Here is a 19366-nt window from a genome sequence, read left to right as displayed (position 1 = left end):
GTGAATATAAACGAATAAAATGAAGAAAAGTTTTCAAAGCGCCTGCACATTATAACCTGCAATTACGAGATAGATACGTATATTAAACAGTGACACACTATTTGAAGGCGCTAAGTTATGATGTATAATTGTCTAAACTAAATTTTTGGTTGAACTTAAAGGTTGAGTGGTAGACCACTTTGTAATAAAATACATTATGCATGTACAATACATTTTTGACATATTTTTTTGATCGTGACATCAAGGTAAAATCTACATCGGGGTTGGAAATATAATTTACTTCAACCAGAAATGCTCATACGCGGGCAAAACTTACGAAAAGCGTGCGAAGCCGCGGGAAACAGCTAGTATATATATACATTAACTAATTTTATATACTCGTATATACATATAAATATATATATGTAAAAAACATTTTGAAAATAAAATTTATAAAACCCTCTCAAACCATTAATATTCTACTAATGTCAACCCTTAGCAATACAGACGTAAGGTGAGATTTGACACTATGTAAATAAAACTACTATTGTGTGCACATGTCATAGGATTAATACTATATTCCATATCACTAACGTAAATTTTAGGTGATTCTAAAAGGTCTTACATGTTTTATACGTGACTGTTTTGGATAAATTGATAGGAAAATAAACAAGCTGAGAATTTTTACAGTGTTGATATTACAATGTTAACGTTCTTCACTTTTGATGTCACCTCTTCGGTAAAGTAGTATTCAATGTTTTACATATATTGGTTAACTGCCATTGAAAACCTTTGTTAGTTAGATCTTAAGGTATAGACCTGTACACATACCGTTGTTATGAGGAATAATGTCAGGATTTTTCTCAAGGCTGTCCATACTCTCGTTGGACCTCTTCAGGTCAGTTGAGACGATTGTCTTCTGGTGTTTCTCGTCACAATCTTTGCCCCGCAGTCTCAGCACCAGGACGATCCCCAGGGCTAGCAGGATAAGAGACGCCACTACTCCCGCTAGGACGCCAAGGAGTGGAGTCAACTCGATGGCTACCGGCGCCGTCGCTGAAAGCGATGTAAATTCATACATTAGTAGTTATAAACAAGGTAGGAATATGCCACAATAAGTATAGCAGGCTTCTCTAGTATTGCTTCAAAAATTTAAAATCTACAGCTCGAGATTAATACTCTCAAGATGCCCCGCGGAATTTAGATAGGCATACAATCGTACAGAAAAGAAATGATTACATTCCCCTGGCAGACTAGAGTTATTGTCAGCCTACTGAGTAATAGGCATTAATGACGCTCAGCCAAATTTCATCGTTTAGTATGTACCAACATAGAACTCATTCTTCTCTATGTATAAATACAGTTAATTGCAAAATTTTAAAGCTAAATATGAAAAGTTTTACGATATAAACCCTCTTGTCATGATAAATTTACATTTGTGTTCATTAAGTTGGGCTCCATAGCAATGTTTAAATAATAAACGTGTCGAGCTAGGGAGGGTTCTAAAACGAAATCATATCTTGTTACCTAATTTACCATTTACTTTCTACTAAATCCCTTTTCTTTTAAAGTCTATGAATAAAATGCCACAGTTTTAAAAAACCCTCATACGACTATACTCAGTTTGACAACACTATTAATTGTGTAATATCTCGTTGACATCATGGTCACCTATAAGAGGAATACACAAATATTCGCTTACGCTCAGCCAATAAATTTTATCAATAATTTCACGTAACCTACACAATGTATTGGCTAGTTTCAATTTGGTGAACTGAATAGCTAAAAACAATTATTTAAATTATTTTAAAACAACAAATATAATTTTATTTAAATATATTGTTTGCTAGTGTACAGAGAAAATATCCTGGTGGGATATTTGAGATAAAATAACAAATCAGATTGTGAGATAACTCGGTTTTGTTTATACAATAACTGATTAAATGTGCTAACTACATATGTCAATCTGTCTTGCTTTTCCATTCCCAACAATATAATATTTTTGTAACAAATACTAATAAATTGTGTTTGTACGAAACATAATTTAATTTGTGTACACGTAGCCACATGCATGTGTGGCTGTATATTAATTAAGATTAATTAACGACTAGTACTCGATATTCCCGACACGGTCCAGGATCGATATCAAAGATAATTATAAACAAAAACACATTAATTAAATTTTTATACGTGTAAATTGCCCCTAATTCAATTGTATCAAATTAACCAGGTGTTACTCACGACTTCAGACGAAATTTTCATCGTCGGAGTCCTTATAATACTTATTAAATGCAATTATGCAACTGTTCAAAAGTAAGTAGGCAGCAAGTAAGTATTATTGCAGTGTTAATGCTTAATATTATCCGAGGTTAACTTGACTCTTATATCATGTTTTGCATGTGTAGCAGTATTTCTGTCTTAAGCCACGGGTAAGTCAGGCTTGTTGCTCCAACCAAAAATATAAATACATAGGTCTGGGAAACCTACTTCGGTTAAAAGCATTAACTTTAAACCCTGTAATGCACCTACGGCCTGACATGATTCCAGTGCCATCGTTCAGTGAAACATCGGTTTTTGCTGTTCTCAGTTCAACTGGAAGGTATAAACCGGCCAGAAGTGAACCCTCCTGGTTAAGTTTTACAAGCTTCGGTTAAACATTACCTACTTTCTACCGTATAAAATAAGTTGCTAATAACTTACGGTGCCACAGTTATTTGTGTTATTTCGCTAATAAAAAACTATATGCGTATATAGCTCTGTAAAATATACTTCGGTCAAAAAGCGACTCCATTCGGATCCTGTAATTTACTGTCGATCTACAGTAGGAGCCACGAAAGAGTGCAGTTAGAGGGGACCAATAGCATGGACAAGCCCGTGCGACGTTGCCATACAACACGTCAACTATCGCCCGGCACAAAGCGTTCTGGTGTCAGCGGAGAACAATTTGGTAACGTCGCTCAATCCTCATTGGTTGCTCCAAGGTGACGCACCAAAAAGGCTCCTCCCTCAACTGCACTCTCTGGTGGTCCCTACTGTAATGTATTTCAGTACAATACGTCAGTTTGCCTTGATGACTCAACAAAGAAAATATACATTCATAGTAGGACTGAGAAGCCTATTTCGTTCTAGGGGTAAACCCTATCTACTTCCGATATAAGGGAGAAATTCCTATTGAGTTCATGATATTTTCCAAAATAATAGTTTCTAAGGTTGTGTTGTAAAGGCTTCTTTTTTGGGATGTTAATGTTCATCTCTGTTTTCCTTAAGCCACTCTTAAAATTCCATATAAAAATGTCAAGAAAGCCCACAATTTGGAAAACCAAACGTGAAAACATTTACAGCTTTGTTCATTAATGAATATGTCTCGGACGTTATTCATTTAATATTGAACCTAATTATAGTTCATTCTGAAAATATAAGTTCCATAATAATAATTTTTCTAGGTGCTTAAATTTCTGAATTGTAATATAAACAACTGACGCTAATATTGTAAAATAGAGTTACCAATGTGTCAATATATTGTAAACGGAAAAGGAAGACATTATCCATAAAACTTACTATTACGTAAAAATACTGTCAGTACATTTATCCATGTAATTCCTGAATTAAATTTGAAGAACATTTCTAGGTTATAGTACGTTGTGTTATAAACTTTGTTATGTTTCGATGTTATGGCTTACTTTGGCCAGAGCGGCGCGCGGCGGACTTGAGCGTGTGAGCGACTAGGTGACTGCTCTCACTGTGACCCTTACTGTTGAAGGAGTACAGGACGATGTCGAAACCCACACCAGAGGGCAGGCCAGTGGCTAGGAACCAACACAGCTTGCTAGAGACGTTGCTGACCAGTGCGTGGCTCTGGGAGTCGTACACCTCCATCTGGAACTCTTGCGGTAAACCTCCATCGAATCCCTCATCGCACTCCACATAGAGTGAGTCTGCCGTCTGGTTCAGAATTGTGCAGTTCTCCAGAGGATCTGGCCTCCCTATTGACATAACGTTAATGTTGTGATAAAGTAAGTAAAATATACAGGTAGAGTAATGAATGTCACATTTACAAGAGTGTTTTTTTTCTCTTAGGACAAGAGGCTTATAAATTGCGCTTAGTCTTGTAAGAACCTTTGCGCTGCTTCCGGAGTGACAGGATATTTAGGATAGGCAAGGTTAGGGAGCAGGGGCTGCCTCCTATCGAGATCCATGAGGAAGAATTAAGGCATTACATCTCTATAAATCATGTCTCCCCAGAAGAAGGGGAAGCCAGCTCTGAACCAGCCTCTCCAGTTAAAGTAGGCTGGGGGTGACACACCCTTGTTGAGGCTACCAAGAACCTCTGAGGTTAGGGAACAAACCCCACCAACTCTAACAGTCATCTCCCACAGTAGACTAGACCTATCGAATTGCCCATGAACCCCAGAATCTCGAAATTTGCGGTTAGTGATGTGCTGCTCCTGGACATCCATAAGGTTTCCCAGATTTAAGTGACACATTAGTTTTTGCTGTGCCTCAGTGGTGGGTTCAACTGGAAGGTATAAACCAGCCAGAAGTGATCCCTACTGGGTTAAAGTTTTACAAAAGTGTTACAAGTGAATGTTATAGCACCTGCGGGTATGACGTGGTAGACGCACGGCTGCTTCTGGTGCCCCAGCTCGTTCCTGCCCCAACAAAGGAGAGTACCGTACTCCACCTCTGTCCTGGGGGTGTAGGAGGCGATGCTACGTGTTCTCTCTGACGCCACGTGAGAGCTGGGCAAGTCGAATGTCTCCCCGCTGTTGTTGAACTTCCACGTGAAGTGGACGTCTGTTGGGTTGGCCTCCACCTCGCACATGACTTTGGCTATCTCGTGCCGCGCTACCCCCACCACCTTCTGCTGTCCTGGCTTGCAAACTGGGGCGACTGAAACAGCATACATCTGGATTATTGTACGTCACTATAAACAGTCAGTGGGTTTCTCCCTGCCATAGTAAACACTATTAGAGTAGATTGGTTGGTGAGGATTAAATTTATGTCGGGGCTTTAAAATAATTGTTGGTCAGGATTTCTGAAAGGATGTACTACAAAAAAGAATTGAGATTGAAGTTTTCTTAAAAGAATATAGGAGAGACACCAAAGGATTTTAAAGCCAAGGACATATTTTTGATGAAGGGGATTTTGGCTGCAAGCAAACAAATAAATGAGAGAACAATGTTCAGTATTCTTATATAAAAACAAATCAAGTGAACTAACCGGTTTTATGCAAAGCTTTCTGTAGGAACGTTGCCTTTCTCTGAATACGTTAAATAAAACCTTGAAGAGCTCCTTAATTGACTCAAATGTAACACGAGTGCTCAGCAACTCTACGGATAACCCTTTTAACAGTTTCAATGAGACAGATGCGTTGTTTATTTAAGGGTGGATTAGGAAATCAATAGTGGTGCTGTATGGAGCTACAGCAGAGTCATCGAGGTGCATCATTGTGCATATTTCTTAAAGTACTTCTGGTCAATAAGCTTAGCTGATGGGATCTATCACTTAACTGTCAGTATCTTTCACGCTAATTCAATATGAAGTAAAAATTAAAATTTTACAAAACTTTATTCATTAATACAAATTATTGCAAGCAAATTATATTTATGTACCTGCACGTGTATGTGTGTGTGTGTATATGTATATATGTGTGTGTGTGTGTATTATAAATATATATATATATATAATATTACATATATAATATTAAATTTTACATCTACTGAATAATAATTATAATATTAATAATTTTTTTAATCGTAGAATGGGTTTACAATAAAACTGGTTACTTAAACAGTTTTTTCCTTTATTTTTGTTCACTGAGGACAAGATGCTGAGAGACTTGTTATTGAACTTAGTCTTAAAAGGACATTTCCGATTACTTCTGGAGTGACATGGATATTCTGAATGGGCAGCCTCCAATCGAAATACCATGAATGGCATTGTACCCAAACTAAGTTTAGCGTACAAGGCTTCGCTAATAATAGAACCATACAGATATCCAGTGGAGATACATGCATCATTGTAAATTCGATTTTGCCTATACAAAAATTTTCGCAAAAGTTAAAGTCTGTAAATAAATTCGTTTTCAAGACATCCTGCAGATTTTACACATAAAAACAAAAAGAGAGCCAAGTAATTTAGCCTGTATCCTGAATGATAAACACATGAATTCTATAGCTTAATCCGTTCTTGAGATGTCACGCTGGAGAGGTAGGCTTCGCTAATAATAGAAACCAAGATATTCCAGTGGAGATACATGCATCATTGTAAAATTCGATTTTGCCTATACAAAAAATTTTCGCAAAAGTTAAAGTCTGTAAATAAATTCGTTTTCAAGACATCCTGCAGATTTTACACATAAAAACAAAAGAGAGCCAAGTAATTTAGCCTGTATCCTGAATGATAAACAACATGAAGTCTATAGCTTAATCCGTTCTTGAGATGTCCGCTGGAGAGGTAGGCTTCGCTAATAATAGAACCATAGATATCCAGTGGAGATACATGCATCATTGTAAATTCGATTTTGCCTATACAAAAAATTTTCGCAAAAGTTAAAGTCTGTAAATAAATTCGTTTTCAAGACATCCTGCAGATTTTACACATAAAAACAAAAAGAGAGCCAAGTAATTTAGCCTGTATCCTGAATGATAAACACATGAAGTCTATAGCTTTAATCCGTTCTTGAGATGTCCGCTGGAGAGGTAGGCTTCGCTATTCATCTAAATCCCATAGAGGTACATGCACTATTACCAAATTATAACTTGCCAGTGTATAATAAAATCAAATTGAAAAATTCATTACTAGTAAAGTATAAGTTAGAGCCACTTAATATAAGCAAAGTCTATTTATAAAAATTTTCCTATAAAGTGTTTAGTATTTCAATTAGTCCTCGGGATATCCAGTAAAAAGACCACTCGGAATAAAAATATGGCCAGTCACCTGGTTTTATTGGCTCAGCGAGAACGCTGAGCAAAATCTGCATTAAGAAGTTACTATTTTTGAAAAACTCTAAATGAAATGTTTGTAATAAAAGGATTGAGTTCATGGATTAATTTTTTTAAAACAGTCTAGCATGACAAATTAATAGTATCATAATAAATTAAAAGTTATTTTAATTTGATATTACGTTTTTAACTAAAAGAGTGAACAAAGAATAAAAGTCATGTTGAGATATAGACGAGGTATTTATTTACATACAAAATAGTATTTTTTACTATAGTTACTTTCTACGAATAAAAATAATTCTCTTTGATGAATTCTATTGAATCTGTTTATATTAAAACTAAACTTGTAAAGATAATTAAAAGCGACGTTGTTTAATTAAGAGTATTAATTTAGTTTCATGGGTAACTATTTCTTTATATTACGGAACGATTCTGAAGTAATAACATTTCAAAATTTCCAGCTCTTTATTACCATGATTTATGAAATAATAATTTGCCATAAAGCTACATGCAATGTATGAATATTACCTCTACTTTTTAAGACCTATGAAGCTTTCCAACATGTATATATATTTTTATTTTGTTTGAAATAAATTTGTACAGGTATGGATTTGATAACATGTCAATAAATATGAGTAATTTATAAAATGATAAATTTGTTTGGAGCTTGTATAGTGTTTATTAACATTTTACTTCATTTTAAATACCTTTATCACACAAAAAAAGAAAACTGCAACATAGAAACTTATAAATCTGGCAATACTTAAGGGACGACTTAATTTCAGTAATTGTGATAAAATGAAGGTTAAATATAAAACTTGGCATATACAATTGATTAAGATGATTTTTATCATAAAAATATTTTGTTTTTAATTCACGTTCATTTAAAGATAATGCAATTTTAAAGTATTCCAACGCTTCTTTCGGAAATCAAATACAGTTATGACAAATTCTGTTTGATGTAGACAGTACACAGTTCAATAAAGATTGATTTCAAATGCCATATTTGCTCTATATATGATATCATATTGAAAATTACGTATGCTAGTCGCTGCCAACATCTGCAGCGGCATATGACTAGAGCATATGAGTAATTGCTTTTTGAGTACCCTCGAGATCATTTCTTGTTTATTGTGCATTATATATATATATATATATATATATATATATATGATACCAACTATTTTTATATCTGTGGCACAATTTCATCGAAACCTTTTTTCAATGAAATCCTTCAACGTATATACGAGTACAACCACTTTAAAGATAAGCTTGCACAATCCAGGAGCAACAAACAACTGATACCTCTCAACTGTGACATGTTTGGCGCTCTCGGCTTGTGCAAGCGTATCTTTAAAGTGGTCGTACTCGCTTATGCGTTTGAGGATTTCGTTGAACAAAAAAAACCCATTAAAATTGTTATAAAAATAGAAAAATTGTTGTTATCTTGTAAAATTTGTATAACCTTTGGAAAAACAGCTGATGCCTATTAAGGTAAATTTTTTGCTGCTCCCGGCTTGTGCAAGCGTACCTTTACTTGGTCGTACTTGCTTATGAATTGACGAATTTCGTTTAAATAAGTGCCGTTGGAATTGTAATGAAATTTTTATAATGGATAGTGTCTACTACATTTTGTATAACTCTACTGGTTTCTTTAGCCATTTAACTTTAAAAAATTTGAAAATTTATATATATATATATATATATATATATATATATATATATATATATATATAATTTTTTGAAAATTTTAAAAGTCAAATAACTAAAGAAACCAGTAGAGTTTAAGCTCTGCTATTATCTTTCCGCCATTTTATTTCAACGATGTTTTATCACCAGGTTGATTATAAGATTTATCTAGCAGAGAGTATAACCACTATTTAAGAATCTGAATCTTAGGTCCCAAAGTTTGTAAAATATGTACAAAATAATTCAAGCGATGTTACAGTGATATATAAGAATCAGCTGCAGTGGTATCTTCGGCAACATCAAACTCCAATCAGTGTCTAATATGATAGAATCTCTTTTTTATTCAGATATTCTCTTAATAAACTCAGAGGCTGTTCCAGTAATCTTAGTTCTTAGGCATACGCGGAAGGCGCTGATATAGTCAAGTCTGCCAATTTTCACCGTAATAAGCAGATAATAGGTGATAAAAAAGCTATTGTGATCATAACTGGTTGGTGGTTGGTTCAACGTCAGCCAATCACAAGAAAGCTCCGCCCCTTCAACTCACTGTAGAGACGACTATTTATTATTGGCAGTTTCGGAGTAACATCTGTTGACTGAATATGGCTCTCCATAGCAAGGCCTAAATATTTAAATAAGTACAATTGTGTAAGCAATATTTCGACGTAGTGCGACCCTGAAGAACTTAATGGTGGTTGTACCAGTAATAATGAGATCAATCCTCGATTGCTTCGTAACGAAACTTTCAAGTGACACTTATGTTGTGCAATGGGAATCAGAAAGCGTATGGCTGTCTGTAATTTTTTCTAGATTAAACAGGGATTACAAAGGAAATGATTATGAACAAAATTCCAAGGTGAATCTATAAGGCCTTTTTTAAATGTATATTCACTTTTGTGGGGTAAAAATTTTAGACCTAGGCGTGACAGTGGTGAGGGGTGAGTTTTGGCTATATAAAATTAATTATTTTCCATGCCAGGTCTCCATAACTTCATTATTCTCTCTTTGTTATCGGTGGACTTCTTAATGTCAAGAGGTGATTTCACTGTTTCGACCTTTTAAAAATTTTATAACTCTGTATGATATGTATTTATTTAAGTTAACTCACGTTTACAATTTTTATATGATCATCGTGGCATAAGCTTTCCTTTTTTTACACGAGTGTTTAGTGTATCCTTATCCAATAATATAACATGTACGCCCAATAATATTTTCTGTAACAATAACATGGAGTTGTGTTATATTTCGCAACACCTATGAAAAATGTTGGGCGCGGGACGTTTTATGTGTTAAACACAGAAAGAGAAATAGCAGCGCAATAAACAAATGTAGCTACTAGCTATGTATACACATTTTGTATTCCGAGTTCCCATTTGAATATTTAACTTGGCCAGAGACAATGTGGCAGCAGTGCACTCTATTTCAACTGCTGTTCGCGGACAGTGTCATATGTCAAGTGTTGTTGTGTACGATTCTGTTTCTGTGAGCATTTTCCTTTTTTACGTATCTGGAATTGTAATTCTTACGTTGAATCTAGTACAACCAACTATTTCTTATCTGTAAACAGTGATAATTTATATGATACTGATCACATAAATTAATATGACTAGCTTCCAAGTAGTTTATGTTATGACGTAATATTTTATAAATGTAAGAAACAGGTACAGCAGTGTTTTAATTTACTACTGACATTAAAGATTAAAATACTCTTGAGTAGAAGATTTTATTCTTGACCTAGAAAACTAATTGAAGTCGCATCTTTAAATACTGAATGACGTAGCAAAGCAGTCCATTATATTGAACTTAGAATTTATGATCTAACCTTTTCTGCTTATTTAATGAAGTGAGGGTATCACACAAAGTGGTGAGTAAATACTGTACGTACTAAGTTGTCCAAATAGAACCATTAGGCTGTTACTGGTTACTCCTGCAAAAAATTAGTCTTGAAGGATTATATGAATATTTAAAAACATGATTGTTATCGAGTAATTATTTGTTTCTAGAAAATGTATGACAGATAACATTAGACAAATTCTTACAATGTATGTAAGTACAATTAGTTTGGAAATTTTAGTAACTAATCTTGGCATCTCTAAAAGAATCCGTCTCGGATACAGGTGTTAGGTTTTTCTATTCGTGAAATTTCCACGTTATTGAAAGTAGTGTGATTTCATTATGTAGTTTTCAATAACGACTATTAGTTTGCTTACCCCCAGTCCCATTCCTTGTACAATTTTCAGAGTACTACGTTGCTTATTCGCAAACCATCTGCTACTGTGGAAAAATAAGGACACGGGTTTTCAGACTCCCGTTTTTGGGGTTATAAATTGGTTACCCGTATAAAAAAATAGCTTTAAACTATTTTTATGCATTACTCGATATACTTAAATAACAATAATAAACTATCCAAAGTACACAATGTTAACATTATCAGATCTACGTGAAGATTCATGATTATGATATTTAAAGTTAAGGAAAGGTAATATAATCGTAGACACGTGTGTCAAACAATGTTATATTAAAATACTCGGTTAGGTAAAGTACATAATGTTAACATTTTCAGCCCCACGTGAAGATTCATAGTTATGATATTTACACTTAATGAAGAGTTACATAGATGCCTATAGTAGAGATGGTTAAAGTTCCTAAAGGTTCACTTTTAGGAATCAGTGTTATTCTGTACTCTACTGTATGTTACCTCCGAGAAGATTGTAACTCAGGTGTATATATATATATATATATATATATATATATATATATATATATATATATATATATAATTTCAATAAACATTGAATCGCAAAAAGTACTTGCTCCGCCGGGAGTCGAACCCGGATCTCTCACTTGCCGGGTGAATGTGCTACCATTACACCACAGAGCGCTTACTTTTTCCGATTCGATTATTTTGTATTTGGCCGTATCTGTCACATATGTGTTTAAATAAGCAAACTAACATATGATCGGAAGACCAAATACCTGTCAAACGACTTTTATTTACATTAAATTGTATAAATGGCAACAGCCTTATTTAATTTCAATAAACATTGAATCGCAAAAAGTACTTGCTCCGCCGGGAGTTGAACCCGGATCTTTCACTTGCCGGGTGAATGTGCTATCATTACACCACAGAGCGCTTACTTTTTCCGATTCGATTATTTTGTATTTGGCCGTATCTGTCACATATGTGTTTAAATACGCAAACTAACATATGATCGGAAGACCAAATACCTGTCAAACGACTTTTATTTACATTAAATTGTATAAATGGCAACAGCCTTATTTAATTTCAATAAACATTGAATCGCAAAAAGTACTTGCTCCGCCGGGAGTCGAACCCGGATCTCTCACTTGCCGGGTGAATGTGCTACCATTACACCACAGAGCGCTTACTTTTTCCGATTCGATTATTTTGTATTTGGCCGTATCTGTCACATATGTGTTTAAATAAGCAAACTAACATATGATCGGAAGACCAAATACCTGTCAAACGACTTTTATTTACATTAAATTGTATAAATGGCAACAGCCTTATTTAATTTCAATAAACATTGAATCGCAAAAAGTACTTGCTCCGCCGGGAGTCGAACCCGGATCTCTCACTTGCCGGGTGAATGTGCTACCATTACACCACAGAGCGCTTACTTTTTCCGATTCGATTATTTTGTATTTGGCCGTATCTGTCACATATGTGTTTAAATAAGCAAACTAACATATGATCGGAAGACCAAATACCTGTCAAACGACTTTTATTTACATTAAATTGTATAAATGGCAACAGCCTTATTTAATTTCAATAAACATTGAATCGCAGATAAATATATATATATATATATATATATATATCTGTTTTAATGAGAAGCAGAGCAGATTCTCGATTAAGCCTTCTTCTGTCCATCTTCATAGGCCACAGAATCTTACCAAACAGAAAAGGGTGGGGAAGCAGATACAGTACAAGGCCGATGGTACTGATACAGAGTGCTACTCACAAGGTCACAAAATCATCGTGCTGTCTGCATCTGACATTCAAATTCCGACATCTTAGACTAGCAGGCCACCCATTATCACAAAAAGCGATAGAGTTGGAGAACGAGAGTTAATTTCTGTACCAAGAAACGGTAATTGCAAAAATAAATCGATTGCAATAAAGTAAACCAGCTCATTTTAAAATCTAATAGAATGGTTGTTGGGGTAACTCACATTTTACATCCAGTGGGACTGGGGTTACTCTCCCCATCTCCCTCCTGGTTGCTGCCCACACAGGTATACAGCCCTGCCCGAGCTCTGGACACACTCTGGAGGACCAGGCTCTGGTTCTGTACGATGGTACCCGCACTCGCGTTATTTACGAGAGTCATACCCTGGAACAAATTTACTTTTACCAAGTACTTCAATAAAAATACAATAAAAAATTATAATAAACTCTTTTAGATTTAAGAATAGCAAGTAAATTATTTTGATTTTCTATTTGATCTATCTAGGTCATTTTATTTACTAAAAGTGTGGCGTTGCTTTTAAAATTCCATTTGACCTTACATATATATTGCACTGTGATTATGAAAGCTAATGTATATCTAATAGGTATCATCGGCACACTAGGTTTCCTAACGGTTACATTCTACCAGCTTCTTCTTATGGAATCAAACGCTTAATTTATGAACAAACACTCTAATAATAAAGAAATTTTTATTTTTTGAGGCCTATCGTGTTCAATGTTTATATCATCAAACCCACACAAAAATAAAGTCATAACTTTAGTAAAGTTGGAAAATTACTGAGGTTTTGAACGGGTAGGCTAAAATATGCAACTTCTTAAGGAATCAAAAATAAACAAGTTCCGAGATTTACTATAACGGTAGGAATTAAATTTGGAAAAATATTTTATAGGCTATATTAATTTTTTAGAGTGTTGAAATTTTTATTTTTATTTCAGACTTTACTTTTATTTCAGTTATGTGGGTCTGATGATGTGTTCATTAAACACGAAAGGCCTCATAAAAATAAAAATGTCTTAATTATTGGAGTGTTTGTTCATAAATTAAGCGTTATTATCGGTTAATTATTAAAATGAGCATTATGGTTACAAAAGCACTTCTGAAAACCTTACCGGTCATCAAAAGAGATCAATGAACACTTATTTGTTTTCAATCACCCGGGAAAAACAAAACCTTTTCCCATTTCACTCTAAGATAGCTTATATATAACAGGCTCCTTTTACAAATTTATAAAGCTGGCAGCCATCTTTAAATCTTAAGAATTATATTTATATTTTTTAAACCCCTCTATGTGCCAACTAACTCATTTCTATATGCACAAAAACTAAATTTAGCCAGAATAGAAACATAATCTAAAATATGACTTTCCATCCATTTTTCTTTTTGTAGTTTGAAATATCAGTAGTTTAGAAAACAAGGTCTCACTGACCTTAGTTGCCACCTGGAAATCTAACAACCAACCTGAGGCTGTCTGTGTGAAAGTAACGTGTCAAAGTACTCGTATTAAACTTACGTTGTGTCTCCAACTAACACGGTAAACCCATGGGTTGGACTTGATGTTGCACTCGAAGTAAACGTCGATGCCTTCTCTTATCGTACTGGCGTTCAGGTTACTGCCTAACTCCAGCACTACCAGAGGTACGTCTGAAACAGCCCCAAACTTTCTCATCAGCTACATAAATACATCTTTAAGCTTTTGTTATACTAACTGCAAAAACATTATTTATGAATAAGTAATTACTTGATTAAATTTCAAATTTAATATTCTGGTAAAAAAATCTTAGGTAAGAACAAGGGTACCAAATTAATAATAAATTTACATGAACTAAAAACCAAGATTACGTCCTGTAAACCTAAATACGGTTTAACCCAAGTAGAAGTCATTAATTGTCCATTCATTATCTTAATTACCTCATAGTTTCTTTCTTAACATTTTTATCTCTCTATTTTGAATATTTTTAATTTTGAAATAATGCAGTTAAAATTATGTAATATGAAATAAGTTATCAATAAAATATGTTCTCTATTACTATACTTGTCTTTAACTGTAACTTGTTTCTATTCTTTGAATTTTAATACTCTTTTTACTTTGTCTGCAATGTTTATTACTTAAAAAAAAAATCATAACTATTACTTAGATATTATTATTACTATTGGTATTATTATTTATTAGTTAGCTTAATTACTATGGGCAATATTTTTATTAATGTCTTTTAGTACACTATTTACAATATTTTCATAATGGAAAAAACAGTGTTTCCTCGAATAAGTAGATATAAATGAGTATAATTAAAAGGGAAGCTTAAATAATGACAATGAATGAAATAATTCACGCATATTAGACTGTTTTCCTAGTATATGTATATATATATACAAAAGAGAGTTTTATATATATATATATATATATATATATATATAAAACCTCTTTTTTGTATACTGCATGATACGGTTGAAGCAACGCATGGGCATAAATATAGAATTGATCCTCAAACTCACGGAAAATATTGAGTTTCCAGGAATCCTCCAGTTCGCTGTCCTCTATGGTGGCGGAGCTGGCTCGGCAAGTCAGAGTCTTCCCAGAATCCTCCATGAGCGGAGAGAAGGTCAGGGTGGATATGGTGGTGTTACCATCACCAGTGGTCTGTACAATAACATGGTGTTAGGAAACATTTACCTCAGTGGAAGGCTACTCTCATTCTGTTATTTAATTTACTACAGTTAAAAAACCTTCCCAGCTACAGGATAGAGGTCATAATATTATTGCACTCACTGACCAACCATATAGAACTAAGGATAGGCCAATAGTACATGGCGATCGTCACGGCAGAATCAAGATGGCGGCAATAATGGAGGAGAAATGAGAGTGGGCTTTATCATTGGTTCATCATAGATAAACGAAAAACCAAACAAATCTGTTAGACACTATGTTTACTTAATTTTTCAGAATTGGCAACCAAAGGGGCCATTTTTCGACTGGTTGACTTATCGGTTAGTCTGCCAAATAAATGTAGTCAGATTGCAGATTTAAACACGTACTGTTAATGATTTCCTGTTTCACTGAACAATTGAAATTGTCCAGAAAAATTCTATTTTCCTTTTACAATCCTTTCATCATCACAAAAAAAAAAATTGAAACAAACCATTATTGAAATGATTTTCCACTGTAAGTATTTTAAAGACAGAAGACTATTTATATCCGAGATAAATGTAAATCTGCTAAAATCTTTATCTGGGTTATAATTGTAAGAAACGTAAACAACCACTCTATACAATTAAAATGATTGAAATTGTATTTGTCTTCTGAAAACGGATTCTAATCTACTAATTGCGTCACACATGCAAACACAACCTGTATTAACTCTACCAAGTTTAAACTTATCTTCTTTATATATTGAATGCTTAATCATTACTCAATATAATTTATAGCATAGTAATACAATTTGACTATGCATACACTGTATACTTTAGAATAATCTAATTTACTTATTACTCACTATTCTTTATATTTCTTTGTTACGCGCACAATATTCACAATTCCTATCGAAACGTAGTTCTTTTTTTTCAGCTAAAATATGAAACTGCACTTCTGGAGAACTGGAGTATTTCAGATCGTTATAATACAATCCCACCTGGATAATTTATATTTGGAAATAAAAAATAACGTAACCTGGAGTAAGAGTAAGTTAATCGGTTAAATTGCATCCAGCTGCTAGTGAGTATTTGTGTATACCTCGTATTATATTTGTTAAAGTGGAAACAAATTTTCAACAAATTTTGTATGCCTACAAAACCAAGGATTATGATAATATTTCAAATATTTGCCTTTGCGCCTTGACTTTTCAATAGTATATTAATGGTACAGGTGTGTCTAGGTTGTAATTACCAAACATATAATGTGCATATAACATAGCCTTGGCTACAAGGCTTAATTCAATGTGAATATTGAGTTTATTTTCATTTCACATTCCGCTTATTGCAGGATTTATTTGCCATGTCAGACTTCACTCCTGAGATCTAGTCCACACCCGTCTTTAAAGATAAATAATTATGAAGAAAAAGACGTTAAAACGAGATTTTTAATCGTTTCAACATCAAGGACACCTAGGTTACAAATGTGATACTATCTTGTTTACCCAACAGTTATTCAGTGTATTCTCTGCGGACTTTTCTTTTCTTCAGATTTCAGAAGTTACACTAATTGGAGGTAAAATATCTAAACTCAATATCAGTATGTAATGAGGGATCACATGTCCATAACAAGCATTTACGAAACATTAAAATAAAATCATTCTTAATTTTGAGTCTAATGCCCATGGGCAATAGATCTACTGTCAGTACTCAAAATCTAATGTAATATTCCAGTGAACACATTATTTAATTACTTCAAAAAACATTACAAACCAACTATTTTCCAATATTATTGACATTCTTTTTTGAAATATAGAGGTTGTATGCTTATATTTCAGTTTTGAGCATATATCACAAAAACTAATTGAAAATTCAAGATATGTAAAATGTTCTGGTACTGAATTTAAATAAGAAATCACTGACACCGCCTACTACCCCATAAGCCAACCATCTTCATCTTTATAAAGTCTCCTCCCCCCCCCCCCACAACAACAAGGAGTTGCTATAGTTACGTGACCAGTCGTACAACAAGTTTCTAGAGATCACACTGTATATGTTGCGTGTAAAGCTCAAAGCTATAGCTGCTTGGCTGTCTATAAATAAGTTAATGTTTATATGAAATATAAAAATACTCGCTAATGTTGTTTTGGGAAAATATAATACGGTTACAAATTGCATAATGAATGGTAATTTTATGTGTCCTGAGATCATTCCCAAAATAAATTTACAGACTTGTACGTTTAATGCAATCAACATGGTGCATATTCTTGTACTGCAATTTATCCTGTAAACTACATAAATCCCTCAGGGACTGTGGGATCTGGGATTTCATGCAAATTAACATAAGTAATCTTATCTGAAATGAAACCATCTATTAATTTGTAGGGGTTCCAGATTTTACAACACAAATAGCATAATGTAAAGAATTCTCTAACTGTTGGCCACCTTGTTTGATTTTTAGATTTTTAAGGGTTCAATTTCTTTTTAGAGCCGTGAAAATGTTAACGAATGCTCAGTTAAATTTGAAGTAAAGAGTTATTCATTTGAAATGTAAAAGAATAGCCGGATCTGTATTTAATTATTTTAATTAAAAGAACTCACTTAACTTAAAACAAAATTAAACGTTCAGTGACCACAACAATCTTCAAATTGTTGTCAACTGTTGTCAACTTATTGTCTATAATAAGCAGTATATATTATATATATATATATATATTACACCTTGGGGCCTCCTAGTGTTAAGAGGGTAGCTATCTAACACAGTAACTTTAGAACATTGTGTTTTCATGATCATAAATATTTAATTAAAGTCACATTTACCAGAAACGAAACACATAGAAAATAGAGATAAAGACTAATAAGTTCAGAGTAAATACAAAATTATATGATTTCAAATCTACTCATTTCCATACATCAATTTGTTCTGAAGACAAACATCAACTTTCCTTACCTCTCAGCACATTATTTTGGTTATTCTTCATGTAGTGCCATAAAGTAGTATAGTTCCAATTTAATTAAAGGTATGAGGTGCAAACTCACAATGACTTCTAGAGTATTACTAATATCTTTAAAATTATATTCTCCATACTGAGCTTCTATTACTTGCTTACTCATTGTTCCATTATGTCAGCATAATGTAGGTCAATTGAGGGCATAGTAATATCCCACCCCTAAATCTGACCCTTCAGCCCCTCACACTCCATGCTATCTATGACCTCTTGTATCAATGAGACTCACCGACTCCCTGGTGTTCCTGAGCAGCGTGCTCCCCTTGTACCAGCTGATGGTCGGGGGCGGCCTGGCTCCCACCACTTGACAGCTGATCTCGTACGTCTGCTCGGAAGAGAGAGGTCTGTTCTCGCCCACCAGCTTCACCCACAACGGCCTCACTGTACACAGTTAGTCATGCGATTTAATGTTTTAATCTTATAATTAAACATTGTTTAGCTTTTATGTATGCAATAAAGAATTTACGATGACAATGAGATCATTTGTGAATATTTTCAATTAAAGCTAAAATTTTGTAGAAGACATACTGCAATAATTAATGGAACTATTATAAAATGCACTTCGCATTTAAGAATGTTTTACTCATTAAACTCCACTTTAAAACTATGTTTCTTAAAAATGGCGTAGAATATACTTTAAATTCTTTGTTTAAAGTTTGTTATTGACGAAATAACTTTTGACAGGATAACAGGATTTTGGACATATGCCATCGTTATGGTTAGAAAAGTTATAACAGAACGTTTCGAGGATTGGAATCTAGCTTCTTCGTCAGGTGGGGGAGGTATTAGTACATACAAAAATAAAGAACAGAAATGAGAAAAAATTCTACACAAAGTAAATTGGGTAAAACCCCCAATGTCGTAGAGATCAGTTTATCCAATTCTTTAAACGTAACCCCCAGAATCATTTTCGTCACTATTTTGATGGTTAATACATGCTTAATCAACATAATACAGCGATAAATAACCTAAGTAAAGTATATGATAAAGTGAACACTTAAAACTTTCAATAAATAAACACGTGTTCTGAAGTATTTTGTACCTATTTTGTTTAATAGGTGTAAATAAGGAACGTTGGATACGTCCTGACAACACTCTATTGTGTGATAAAATAGCTCCTGAAACG

General features: G+C 33.8%; 1 protein-coding gene across 1 annotated transcript in view; it reads right to left on the bottom strand.

The window, feature by feature from the left end:
- Positions 1–19366, bottom strand: part of LOC124353049 (nephrin-like) — a 262467-nt gene that overhangs the window by 6600 nt on the left and 236501 nt on the right. Inside the window, 8 exon segments of the mRNA XM_046802853.1 lie at positions 811–1035; positions 3660–3962; positions 4576–4869; positions 12810–12831; positions 12833–12970; positions 14118–14248; positions 15101–15245; positions 18470–18621. Of these exon segments, the coding sequence (XP_046658809.1) occupies positions 811–1035; positions 3660–3962; positions 4576–4869; positions 12810–12831; positions 12833–12970; positions 14118–14248; positions 15101–15245; positions 18470–18621 (1410 nt within the window).

Source organism: Homalodisca vitripennis, chromosome 1, assembly GCF_021130785.1.
Source record: "Homalodisca vitripennis isolate AUS2020 chromosome 1, UT_GWSS_2.1, whole genome shotgun sequence".
NCBI lineage: Eukaryota > Metazoa > Arthropoda > Insecta > Hemiptera > Cicadellidae > Homalodisca > Homalodisca vitripennis.
The sequence above is the reverse complement of the archived record's forward strand: the minus strand, read 5'-3'. Positions and strand labels throughout refer to the sequence as shown.